Source organism: Rhinolophus hipposideros (genome assembly GCF_964194185.1).
Source record: "Rhinolophus hipposideros genome assembly, chromosome: 14".
Taxonomy (NCBI): Eukaryota; Metazoa; Chordata; class Mammalia; order Chiroptera; family Rhinolophidae; genus Rhinolophus; species Rhinolophus hipposideros.
In genome coordinates, this window is record NC_138060.1 from 24,791,209 (window position 1) to 24,803,920 (window position 12,712).

Sequence of the window (12,712 nt, forward strand, 5' to 3'; positions counted from 1 at the left end):
GAAGGGCGCTGTCCTCCCGGATCCCGGCGCGCGGACGCCCCCAAACCTCACAGAAGGCCAGGCCCAGGAACTGCGCCTTGCCTGAACTTCGCGCTCTTTGGACTCACGTGAGTGTCTCCGCCCCGCCTCTCTTTCGACCAATGGTCGAGTTTCATAAGGCGTAGGGTCCCGCCTCCCAGCCTCCTGACCAACAGTTGAGCTCCGTCTTGCTCGGAGTCTCGCCCCTCGCCGATTGGAGCAATGGGCGTCCTTCCTCCGGCTCAGGGCCCGCCCCCACCGCACGCCGGGCCGCGAGCCGCAGGGCTCGTTCCGGGAGGCGGGCGCAGCGGAGGCCAGTGTGGTCGGATCTCGGGCGGAGTCCGGGCCGGGGCCGCAGGACTGGGCGGGCTGCGAGCGGGTGGCCGGGGCGGAACGTCCGGGCCGTGGGGGAGGTGGGACCGACGTCTGGGCTGCGGCGCAGGGACACCAGGGGCGGCCGGGTGGTGTCCTGAGGCGGCGGACTCGGGCGCCGCCGGCTCCTGAGGGGCGGCTCGGGCCCCTTCCGGCCCGGGCTGGTCGGCGGGGCCGCGGGAGCAGGGCGGGCCGCGCGCCGATCCGGCCGTGCGGCCCGCCATCGGTGTTCCGGGCCTCGGGGCCGCGCGCCCGCCGGAGGGCTGCGGGTCCGGCCGCCATGTGTGGACCTTAAAGCGCCAGTCTTTTGAAGCGCTTTGACGTCTCTGAAGGGCTTCGCGTTGCAAACTAAATCGGAGCCCTTTGTAGTCCCGGAAGCGCTTTGACATCTGCGAGGTAGCGCCGTGCAAACCGAAGCGTTTGGTCATCGCGGAAGCACGTTGTGGGCTTGGAAACCGAACCGGAGCCTTTCGTGAACCTTGCGGCGTTCTGACTTCTGAGAAGCGCTTTGGCATCTCTGAGCCCTAGAGACCTGTGATGGGCGGTGGGAAGCAGGGGGAAAGGTCAGTAGGGCCAGCCCCGGGCACCCCGAGAGGGCGGGAGTGTGCGGAGGGGAGCTGGGAGGGAGCTGTTGGAGCCCAGCCCGCCTCTTCCCCGTGCAGGTGCCCATGGCGTCGGAGAGGCGCGAGCTCAAGCACCACTGGAGTAGCACTTGGGAAGGGAGCTCCCGCAAGCGCGGCTGCCTCCGGGAGGCCGGTGATGTGGCCGCCTCCAGACGGCCCGCGCCTCGCCCTGCGTCGCGTTCCGGAGGGGCCAGCAGCCCCAAGCGCCTGAAAGCCCAGGCGGAGGACGATGTGGCCTGTACACCACGGTGGGCTTGGGACTCATCCCGCCGCAGAAATTCTTCCTCCTCTTCCTCCCATTCCTCTGGCGCAGGTGTGGACGGGGCTGCCCCCCAAGGCCGCCTGATTCGGAGCGCGCGGGCGTTCCTTTCCTCGGGGGCATCTCTGCGCCCTGCCAACCCCTCTCCAGAAGAAATGGCTTCTCTGGAGGAGGAAGCCTGCAGCCTTAAGGTAGGTGGCAGCACCGCCTTGCAACCCGTGGAGCCCATTCCCGGTGGCTTGAGATGTTGGGAATGGGAATTGGGCTGGAAAGAGGCTGAAAAATAAAAAAGGTCAACGTCCTTGAAGATCCCTGGGGTCTTCCCAGGGCTCTCTTTTGTGCTAACGTGGAAGACGAAGCACTTGGCTGGGTGGGCTGAAGTTCCTTAGAGAGGGCGTTTTCAGACCTGGCTGCACTTTGGAAGTACTTGGAAAGCTTTAAAATACTTGTGGCTGCCTCCCACCTTGGGTTAATAGGGTTGGGGCGTAGGTGGTCTGGGCTTCCACATTTTTAAATGCTCCTCGGGTAATTGTAATGTGCATTCAGGTTGGAGAATCACTGCAGTGGTAGGGGGTTGCATGCTCAAGAGACACAGACGTAGTGTAGTTGTAAATTGAGGGAATTGTGTTCTTGTGCTTTGAACCACTCTGAATCACAGAACCAGGGAAGAAAATTTGGTTCTGGGTGTGGCTTATCACCCAAGTTAGGGTTTCCAGCATATTGGAGTTCTGGTTGGTGGGGCCGGGGGCTTGTTGTGTAGGTTAAACGTTTTGTTTCATCAATGGGGACACACAGGAGGGTTTCTGAGTATTTCTACTTCACAGGAGGTACGTTTCCTTTACTCAGGGTCATTTTATATTAACCTCTTTTTTAAAAAGTAATAAAATTTTCCCAGGTGTGTGTGCGCGCACGTGCACACGTGCGTGCATTGAATGTGAGTCTCTTATAAATAGGAGCAAATACAATTCAGTCTCTTGTAGTCTGCTGTTTTCCTGTTAGAGTAGAGCCACCACTAGCTAATGTCACCGGCCATACTGTTGAAGCGTCATCCACTCATTCAATCAAGTTTTGAACAAACGTTTATCGAGGGCCTAATTTGTGCCAGGCAATGTTTTAGTTGCTTGGGATTCTTCAGTAACAAAACAAAGATCACTGCCCTCTTAGAGTTTGCATTGTAGGTTTTGGAGCTCTGGGCTTTAAAAGGTGAGGAGGAGTTTGCATGTAGAGGAATGGAGAAAAAGTCTTTATCTGGGGGAAGATGGGCTGTCCTTAGAGAAAAGTTATTTTACAAACGCAATAAAAACAAGGTCCCAAGGAAAGTGGATTTGTCTTTAAGTCTTTGCTCAGTGGTTTCCTATGTGGAACTGAGAAATTAGGCTGTTTTTGGCTGTTGATGCTACCTAGGGAACTCTTGGACGAAGTGCCCAGTTGTTTTCAGTGCGGCCCTCGCAGAACTCTTGTATGGATGGGCACCTGGATTTTTCGTAATGGTGAATTTAAAAGTTTTGTCTTTGGCATAAGAATACTGAATATTACTCATCTGTAAATCAGGTGAATGTGGGACTTTGCTCATACCATTTAATCTTGTCATTAATCCTTGATATAAGTTCAGTGGATTTGGGTACAGCATAAAATAATATTGTCATGCAGGGTGTCAGGCGGGGTCTCAGCTCCCGCTCCCCACATAAGAACGCAGGATATGGCTAGGCCAAAAAGGAACACCTACGGAGCCATAGATGGGGGAGTCATACCACTATAGTCTGCTTCTCTCTGCAATCCGCGCTTGCTAGCTCAGCCACCATCTTCTTGCTAGCCCCCATTTTCTTTTAGCGTAGCCACAGCAGTTATATTAGTGGCCAGTGGCTCACTGGTTAGAGCTGACGGCCATCCAATCACAGTTGATGGCCATTTACTACCTGAGCCAGCACCTTTCTATGTGAGGGCAAGAGCCTGAAAACCACTCCTGGCTCTGTCCCCATACTCCACCCCTACAGGGTCTCTCGCCTCATAATCTGCGTGACAAGCGTCATCCGCAAGGGGCCCTGTGCGAGGAGCCTGGAGGTGAATGCAATATCCTGGACACAGCCAGGCTCTCTGAGCACAGCCAGGGTTTCTCAGGGCACCACCAGTCCTTCTGGGCACAGCCCGACTTCCTGGGCACAGTCCGGACCTCTCGGCACCGCCACTCTCTCTGGGCACTGCCACTCTCTCTGGGCTCAGAGTATCGTGCTGGAACAACAGCGACTCACATTCACGGTGCTTACATATTTTCGATAGCGGCGGTCAAGCCACAAAAGCAAACATCCACCAGTTCCACTACATGGTGGTACATTCCTAAGCAAACAGTCAAGCGGTCCATTAAATTAGGGATGGAAGGCAATTCCCCACAGTCCATAGTCATTCGCCAGGGCTGCACATTGGCCCCACAATGTGTGCCCTACCCGCAGGGCGAGGGCTCCAGGTCCTCCCCACCCTGGGGGTGAGGGCCTCAGCAAGCACTTCCCAGCCCACAGGGCTGCAGCGACCTTTGCTTTCTCCCACCTATGCTGGTTGGGGAACCTTCCACGTCTTCCCACCCCTCCACGGGGGTCCAGCTCTCTGGCAGCTGCTCCTCCTGGTCTTCCTGAGACTGAGTGTTCATACACACAAACTGCTCCACTGCCCTTTGGAGAGCTTTGGCTGGTACCATACCCTGTTCGCTGCGCCATGTGTCGTGCAGGGTGTCAGGCAGGGTCTCTGGTCTCGCTCCCCACATAAGAACACAGAATATGGTGAGGCCAAAACATCCACGGAGCCATAGGTAGGGGTCATACCACGATACTCCGTGCCTCTGCAATCTGCGCTTGCTAGCTCAGCCACCATCTCCTTGCTAGCCCCCATCTTTCTCCTAGCGTAGCCACAGCAGTTATATTAGTGGCCAATGGCTCACTGGTTACAGCTGACGGCCAACTAGCCACCGCTGATGGCCATCCAATCACAGTTGATGGCCATTGACTACCTGAGCCAGCACCTTTCCACGTGAGGGCAAGAGCCTGGAAACTGCACTCCTGGCTCTGTCCCCACAAATACCAATTGATTGAATTTAACTTCAATGACAATTACAGGTAGAGTGAAGCCTGGTATTACCAGGTTTCCCCGAAAATAAGAACTAGCCAGACAGTCAGCTCTAAGGCCTTTTTTTGGAGCAAAAGTTAATATAAGACCCGGTATCATACCATACCGTACCATACCGTACTGTACCGTACCATACTATACCATACCCGGTCTTATAGTAAAGTAAGACGCGGTCTTGTATTAATTTTGCTCCAAAAGAGACATTAGAGCTGATTGTCTGGGTAGGTCTTATTTTCGGGGAAATGTGGTAGGAGGGGTAGAAAATTAATCTTGCTTAGTCTTTCAGGTGTGCTGCATTCCTGGCTAAGGCTGTCTGTCCTGCAGACCGGGAACTCCAGTTTTAGGGCGTGGTCTCTAAGCCAGGTGTGTCTAATCCTAGCACGGACCCACCTTTCTCTCATCTCAAGCTCTAAGGGGCCTTGCTCTGCCAAAATCAATTTAATGGTTAGCCGTGGGGCAATGGTGGTCCAGGCTTGTCTCAGATGTCTTCAGGTTCACCAGTGCCTTGCTTTGGCTCAGTGAGCTCTTTAGGGTTCCTGTGTCCCAAGCCCTCTGTCCGGTTTTGGAGCCATGAAATGGCGTCTAAGGAGCACACATGGTTGGAAAAGTCAAGAGACTGTCTCATGATGTGTTATGGTGGAGCAAAGAGGCCAGAATGGAGTCTGGAGAGCTAGGTAAGGGACCAATTGCTGCAGGGTTTTATTAGCCAAGGAAATTTGGATTTTATTCTAAGCCATTAGAGTTTATACAGGACTATACAGAAGGAAGGCAGATTTGCATTTTTGAAAGATCACTCATCTCATGTTGAATGAAGTTAGAATGTGAGGATGTTGATATTAGCAATACTAATTGTCCATCTCTAGCACTGCTAAGGGTTCTCCCTGGCGTGTGTTTGAAAACAAGGTGGACAGTACTCATCTTGATGAGTTAGAAAGTGCCTCTTATCTTCTCCTCAGTCTATACTTCTTCCCCACTTTCTCTGCAGTCATGTGTGAACTTGTTTGGCTAGTAAGTCCCAAGTCCTGTAAGCAAGCACAGCTGGGGGCCACTCACAAAAATGGTATGTTCTCCCCTAGGTCCTTCCCGTGTTCCCTCATCACTCTTCTGCCCACGCATCCACCTGTTCTGTGTTTGCTCTGTGACCTTTGAGGGACACATACTTGGCTTTGTGTGTGGTTACCCCTCTCACCTTCCCATTGCCTCAGCACAGAGGGCTCTGTGCCACGTCAGAATATTCAGGGGTAGGTATTTGTCTTAGCTCGTTGTGGCTGCTGCGACAAAGTACCACAGACTGGGTAGCTTATAAACAACAGAAATTTATTTCTCACAGTTCTGGAGGCTGGAAGTCTGAGATCAGGGTGCCTGAATGGTCAGGTGAGGGCCCTCTTCGGGGTTGCAGACTTCTCATTTGTCCTCACATGGCAGAAGAGGTCAGGGGAGCTCTCTTGGGGCCTCTTTATAAGAACACTAATCCCATTCATAATGGCTTCACTTTCATGACCTAATCACTTCCCAAAGGCTCTACCTAATGCCATCACCTTGGGATCAGATTTCAGCATATGAATTTGGGGGGGGGACTCATTCAGACCACAGCTAGACTGGGCCTTTTGGACTCACTAGCGATCTCTGCTGGCCAGCCTCAGCATTTGTTCATTATCATCTCCAGGACAATTGTATGAGAGGTTTTCTCAAATTCTAATGGTGGCTGATGATCTTTGTTTCTAGAGAAGGTTAAATGTGTCTTATGAGCACCTTCACCTACCTTATATGTAGTTCTTATGACATGTAAATTTTTACATTCAATATGGTATAGGGTAGGAAGAGTGGAAGGGATAATTTTAACATTTATGATGTGATAGACCTTGATCAAATGTGATTCTCAATGTGTGACCTATAGACTCTTATATAACCCTCAGAGTCTTGTGAAATAGGTAGCATTACCTTTACATATCAGTTAACAAATATATACATATCGGTTAACACATATTTGAGCACCTACTATGCGTAGGCACTGGGAAAATGAGACTCAGAAAGGTTAAGTAACTTGACGAAGGCCGTGCAGCTTGTACCCAGCAGAACGGTGATGGCCTCTAGGTCGATGTGACTTCAAAGCAGGGCTCTTTCCACGGCTGCCCTCTGGAGCCCTGCTCTGTCCTGGCCCAGCGTCCGACTGAGGGATGGAGACATGAGGACGGCAAGAGCCTCTCCTTGAGGAGCTCTCTGCAGGGTGACAGCCCACACATAAGAAATCATGATGGATCTTCACTCTTGAATGCTAGAGCTTCCACGTGTGATCCCGTTTCCTGCCTCTTCCCCTCGTGCTGGGCTGGAAGTCTTGTTTAGAGGCTAGATGTGCAACAAATAAGGCAGCGGTTGACAGACTGAAAAGTCATTCATCACAGTGCAGTGTGTGGAGTTTGGAATAGAGATATTTGAAGTACTAAGGGTCAGGAATGAGTGACACACCATAGGGCAATTCCTCACAGAAAAGGTGTCATTTGTGTTCTGGGGGACAAGGAGGAAAGGACATTTCAGGCAACAGGAACAATGTGTATCCAAAAAATGTCAGGAAATGTGGCTGGTCTGAAGTGCTTTGGACACTACTGGTTCCTGTGTGTCCTCCTGCCCCTCTTCTCCAGCAGCTTCCTTCATTCCCCAGACACCCGGTGTGTGGAGAAAGGTAGGAGATGCTGCTGGGAGGGCAGGATGAGGGCCAGCCTGGGAATGGCTTCTGATGTCCTGCTCAGGAGTTTGGGATGTACTCTGTAGGCAAATGGAGAGCCATTGAAGGGTTTTAAGCAGAGGTGTGACATTGCCAGATTTTAGAACTCCTGGCTCACTGTAGGGAAAGGATGGGAGGGAGTCGGCAGGGAACTGGTTAGGAACGATTGAAGTTCAGGCTGGCGGGGCTGAGAGCCGGGATGACATCACCACTTGATCTTTCCCTCCTGCCCCCAGAGACGCACAGTTCACCAAGCAGTACTGCCAGGAAAAATGAAATCGCTCCCTTTTGAAGCCAGGCAGTTTGTTTCCGCTCTTGTACTTTGTCTAATCTGTACCTTTATAGCCTCCTGTCCACTGTTGAAACCCTTCTATGGTGATCTGGATTCGCCTTAGTTCCTCATGGTTTTTAGCATCTCAGCCTTTGATACTGTTTCTCAATTTTCATATTTTTGCTATTCTCCCTTGGTTTCAGGATGTTAGGGAGAACTTGAATTTGAATCTGGGTTCTGCCACTTCCAGTCCATGTGGCTGTGTCCCTTTCAGTAAAGAGGGGTGACAGCTATGGCAGCTCTGTAAATTGTGAGTCCATATGAAAATATAAAAGGTATGTTATTATGTTCTTAACCTTTCCCCCCGCAGGTGCAGTCCCGGTCTCCTCTGCCAGGTTTGCACACTGGCGGTCCTTAGGCTTAGTGTGGCCTGCTAGGGCATCACAGTATTTAATTTAACATTTTACAAAGTTCACATTACAAATATATGCCTCCAGTCCAAATGTCCACCTTGAACTCGAGACTTGAGTAACCTCCTCACATTCCCCATTTTCTACTTCCTTTCCTGTTTTATCTTTCTTCCTGGCACTTTTCACTCTCTAACATGTATACTGCTTTTCCTCTGGTTTTCCCTTCCTTCACCAACTAGAATATAAACTCCAGGAAGCAGGCATCTTTGTATGTTTTATTGAATCCAGGACAGTGCCTGCTGCGCGTAGTAAGTGCTCAACAAATACTTGCTCACTGGATGAAAAATGCATTCCATTTGAGTAAAATCTGGTTTTACTTGAAAAACCAGAATCTATACCTCTGGGTGTGTCCTTCCAAGTGGCTGCTGGTGGCTTGAGTTGAGGAGCTGTTGCCATTCAGAAGTGCAGGGGCTCCTCAGTTTGCTGTAGCCCACAGCGTCCCGGATTATTTTACATCTGCCTTGGGGGAGCAAACTAGAGGCAGCTTGGCCCACAGGCAGAGGTGGGAAAATCAAGGAAGGGATGTTGGGCCTTAAAGCATAAAACGAGTGAAGCAAGGATATTGCAAGCACGGGGAAGTAGGATGTGCCTGTGACAGTGTATCAGGGTGTGATGGGCCGAGGATGGCAGGGGCTTGGTGGCAGTCAGAGAAGTGGGTAGCGAGGAATGGGCTGGGAAGTTGTGGCTGTGTCCTGTAGGGCAGGCCCAGGAAAGCTTCAAGTTTATTTTAAATATTTATTATTAGGCTTTCTTAAATATGGAAAGGTATGAAGGAAAAAAAAAAAAAAAGGCCCGTAAACTCCTTTCCCAGATAATCCCTATAGACATTTTTAAAAACTATTTTTTTCTTTTTCAGTGACAGTTGACATATATTAGTTTCAGGTGTACAATACAGGGATTAGATATTTATGTAACTTACAAAGTGAGCACTCCGATAAATCTAGTACCCATCTGACACCGTGAATAGTTATTACAATATTATTGACTATATTCCTTATGCTGTACTTTACACCCCCATGACTGTTTTGTAACTACCAATTTGTGCTTCTTAATCCATAACCCCAAACGCCCTCCCATTTGGCAGCCATCAGAATGTTCTCTTTATCTATGTTTGTTTTGTTTGTTTATTTTGTTTCTTGGATTCCACATATAAGTGAAATCATACAGTATTTGTCTATGTTTGTCTGACTTATTTCACTTAGCATAGTACCCTCTGGGTCCATCCATGTTATTGGAGATGGCAAGATTTCATTCATTTTTATGGCTAAGTAATATTCCACTGTTTATATGTACCACTTCTTTATCCATTCATCTGTTGATGGACACTTAGGTTGCTTTCATATCTTGGCTATTGTAAATGAACATATGGATGCATGTCTTTTCAAATTAGTGTTCTGGATTTCTTTGGATAAATACCCAGAAGTGGAATTACTAGGTTCTTCTTTGTTTCTTGTTATATGTAGCCTTTGTTTTAAAGTCTTATTTTGTCTGGTATAAATATTGCTGTCCCACCTTGTTTTTCATTTCTGTTTTCATAAAATATCTTTTTCCATTCCTTTCAGGTTGTGTTTGTCTTTTGATCTGAAGTGCGTCTTTTGTAGACAGCATATGTAAGGGTTTAGTTTTCTTATCCATTTAGCCAACCTATGTCTTTTGATTGGAACATTTAATCCATTTACATTTAAAGCAAATTTTTATATTTAAAGCAAATTTTGATATGTAGTTATTGCCGTTTTAGTATTCCCATTTTTTATCTTTTTTCCTTCTTAATGAAGTCCCTGTAACATTTCTTGTAATACTGGCTTGGTGGTGATGAACTCCTTTAGCTTTTTTTGTCTGGTAAGCTCTTTATCTGTCTTCGATTCTAAATGATAGCTTTTCTGGGTGGAGTAACCTTGGTTGTAGGTCCTTGCTTTTCATTACTTTGAATATTTCTTGCCAATCCCTTCTGGTCTGCAAAGTTTCTGTTGAGAAATCAGTCTGAATGGGAGCTCCCTTGTAGGTAACTTAACTGCATTTCTCTTGCTGCTTTTAAGATGCTCTTTATCATTAACCTTTGGCATTTTAATTATGGTGTGTGTTGGTGTGGGCCTTCTTGAGTTCATCTTATTTATGTCTCCTTCCTTCACCGGTTAGGGAAGTTTTTCGTAATTATCTCCTTTTTCTTTATAGTTTTTTTTTTAAAGATTTTATTGGGGAAAGGGAACAGGGCTTTATTGGGGAATAGTGTGTACTTCCACGACTTTTTTCCAAGTCAAGTTGTTGTCCTTTCAATCTTAGTTGTGTGTTCAGCTTCAAGTTGTTGTCCTTTCAGTCTTAGTTGTGGAGGGCGCAGCTCAGCTCCAGGTCCAGTTGCCATTGCTGGTTGCAGGGGGCGCAGCCCACCATCCCTTGCGGGACTCGAGGAATCGAACTGGCAACCTTGTGGTTGAGAGGATGCGCTCCAACCAACTGAGCCATCCGGGAGGCAGCTCAGCTCATGGTGCTATGTTCCATCTTAGTTGAAGGGGGCGGAGCCCACAATCCCTTGTGGGAGTCAAGGAGTTGAACTGGCAACCTTGTGGTTGAGAGCCCACTGGCCCATGTGGGAATGGAACCAGCAGGCTTCGGAGTTAGGAACACAGAGCTCTAACCACCTGAGCCACCTGGCCGGCCCCGTAATTATCTCTTCAAATAGGTTTTCAATTTCTTTCTCTCTTTTCCTTATGGTACCTTTATGATGCAAATGTTGTTAATGTTTGATATTGTCCCAGAGGCCCCTGAAACTATCCTCATTTCCTTTTTAATTCTTTCTTCTTTTGGCTGTTCTGATTGAGTGTTTTCTGCCACCTTATGTTCCAAACCACTGATTCAATCCTGTTTCATCTAATTTGTTGATTCCCTGTAATGTATTCATTTCAGTTATTGTATTCTTCATTTCTGACCAGTTCTTTTTTGTTTTCTATCTCCTTTTTTTTAAAAACTTTTATTTATTTTAAGTGTGTTTTTCCAGGACCCATCAGCTCGAAGTCAAGTAGTTGTTTCAGTCTAGTTGTGGAGGGCGCAGCTCACATTGGCCCACGTGGGACTCGAACTGGCAACCTTGTTGTTAAGAGCACTGTGCTCTAACCAACTGAGCTAACCGGCTGCCCCTCTATCTCTATTTTTATGTTTTCTATCTCTGTTGACGTTCTCCCTGAAATCACATGACCAGTATTTTGAACTCTGCATCTGGTAGATTTGCTTGGCTCATTTTGTTTAGTTCTTTTTCTGGAGCATTGTTCTGTTCTTTCATTTGGGACATGTTTCTTTGTCTCGTCATTTTAGTTAGCTCCCTGTGTGTGTTTCTATGTATTAGGTAGAGTGGCTATGTCTCCCAGTCTAGGTAGAGTGGCCCTATGTAATAGGTGTCCCATGGGGCCCCGTGGCACAGTCTCCCTGGTCACTTGAGCTGGATGCTCCAGGTGTGTCCCTTGTATGGGTGTTGTGTGTCCTCCTTTGTAGTTGAGCCTTGATTGCTGTTGACATATCAATAGGAGAGATTGATCTTCAGGCTCATTGGTTGTGAGGACTGGCAGTGACCATAGTGGGGTCGCTGTTGTGCAGGGGCTGACACTATGGAGTAGGATTCTCTTTAGCAGTGCTCTGATGCCTGCCTAGTCTGCCCTTTGGGTGTGTCATTTGTGGAGGTAGTTGGGTGGTGCTCTGATGTGGTCTGAAGCTGGCTACCAGGTATGTTGGTTCTGGGGCCTCTTGGGAGGGGCTCTGGTGCAGGTCAGGGTCAGCTGTTGCCTGTGCCCTTCCTGGGGTCATTTGGTCTGAGCTACAAAATGATCTGCAGATAGTTGCCATGAGTACTGGGCTTGGAGGTGCTTGGGAGAGGCTAAGCTGTGAACTGAGGCTGGCTGCTGCTAATGTTCAGCTTGGGGCTGCTCAGGAAGAGGTCCGGGGCATACTAAGGCTTGTTTGGAGTTTGTGAACCTTTGGTAGATTTTAGGAAAGTCCACAGCATGAGCCAAGACAGGCTGTTTGTATGGAAAAGCCACTGGAAGCAGCTTGGGTGAGCCCACAAGTTGGGTTGGGTGGGGTCTCAGGGAATCATCAAGGAGGGGCAAAGGATGTTATATAGGTCGATGGAAACTCAGATTTGGTGCCTGCCTGCTTGTGCAGGCTGGGTTGGGGTGGGCTCAACAAAGGAAGAGTGGCTTCTGCTAGCATTTCTGTCTTAGAGAAAGGTGCCTCTCCAGCCCTGCCCTGAAGCTGGACAATTCATTTCCTCCCTGTATGTCCCCGGTGCCTGTCGAGTTGCTTCCCCAGTGCTGGAGCCCAGAGTGAGTGAGTCCATCAGAGAGTATGTTTGTGTGTGTGCCCTTTGAGAGAACACCTGGGATTCCAGTAGCCCTCTGCCTTACTCAGTCGTAATCACCTCTGGATTTCACAGTCAGAAGTTGTGGGGACTTATATCCCTGGCGCTGGAATCCTGGGCTGTGGAGCCTGGTGTGGGGCTGGGACTCCTCACTCCCCAGGGGTCCTCCACAGCCGAGATATCCCTCCTGATTTTTAATTGGTACATGTGGATGTGGGGCTAGCCTGTTCTGCGTCTCCATCCCTCCTACCAGTCTGGAAGTGGCTTCTTCTGTATATCCTTAGTTATAGGACTTCTGTTCAATGAGACTTCAGGCGATTCTCAATGATGGTTGTTCTATAGTTTAGTTGTAATTTCGATGTGGTTGTGGGAGGAGGCGAGCACAGGGTTGACCTACTCTGCTATCTTGACTGGAAACTGACAATTAAAACAACATGTTTAACATGTTAGAAAATTCAGAGATATTAAAAATAAAAGTAAAAGCCACCTTTTCTGTCCATCTCCCCAAAGTTAATAGC

General features: G+C 48.8%; 1 protein-coding gene across 1 annotated transcript in view; it reads left to right on the forward strand.

The window, feature by feature from the left end:
• The first annotated feature begins 557 nt into the window (after nt 1-557).
• TATDN2 (TatD DNase domain containing 2) overlaps nt 558-12,712 on the forward strand; it is a 29,246-nt gene continuing 17,091 nt past the window's right edge. The window contains exons 1-2 of the mRNA XM_081072630.1: nt 558-953; nt 1,053-1,463. Coding sequence (XP_080928756.1) covers nt 1,059-1,463 — 405 coding nt within the window. The 5' untranslated portion in view covers nt 558-953; nt 1,053-1,058. The remainder of the gene's footprint in view (nt 954-1,052; nt 1,464-12,712) is intronic.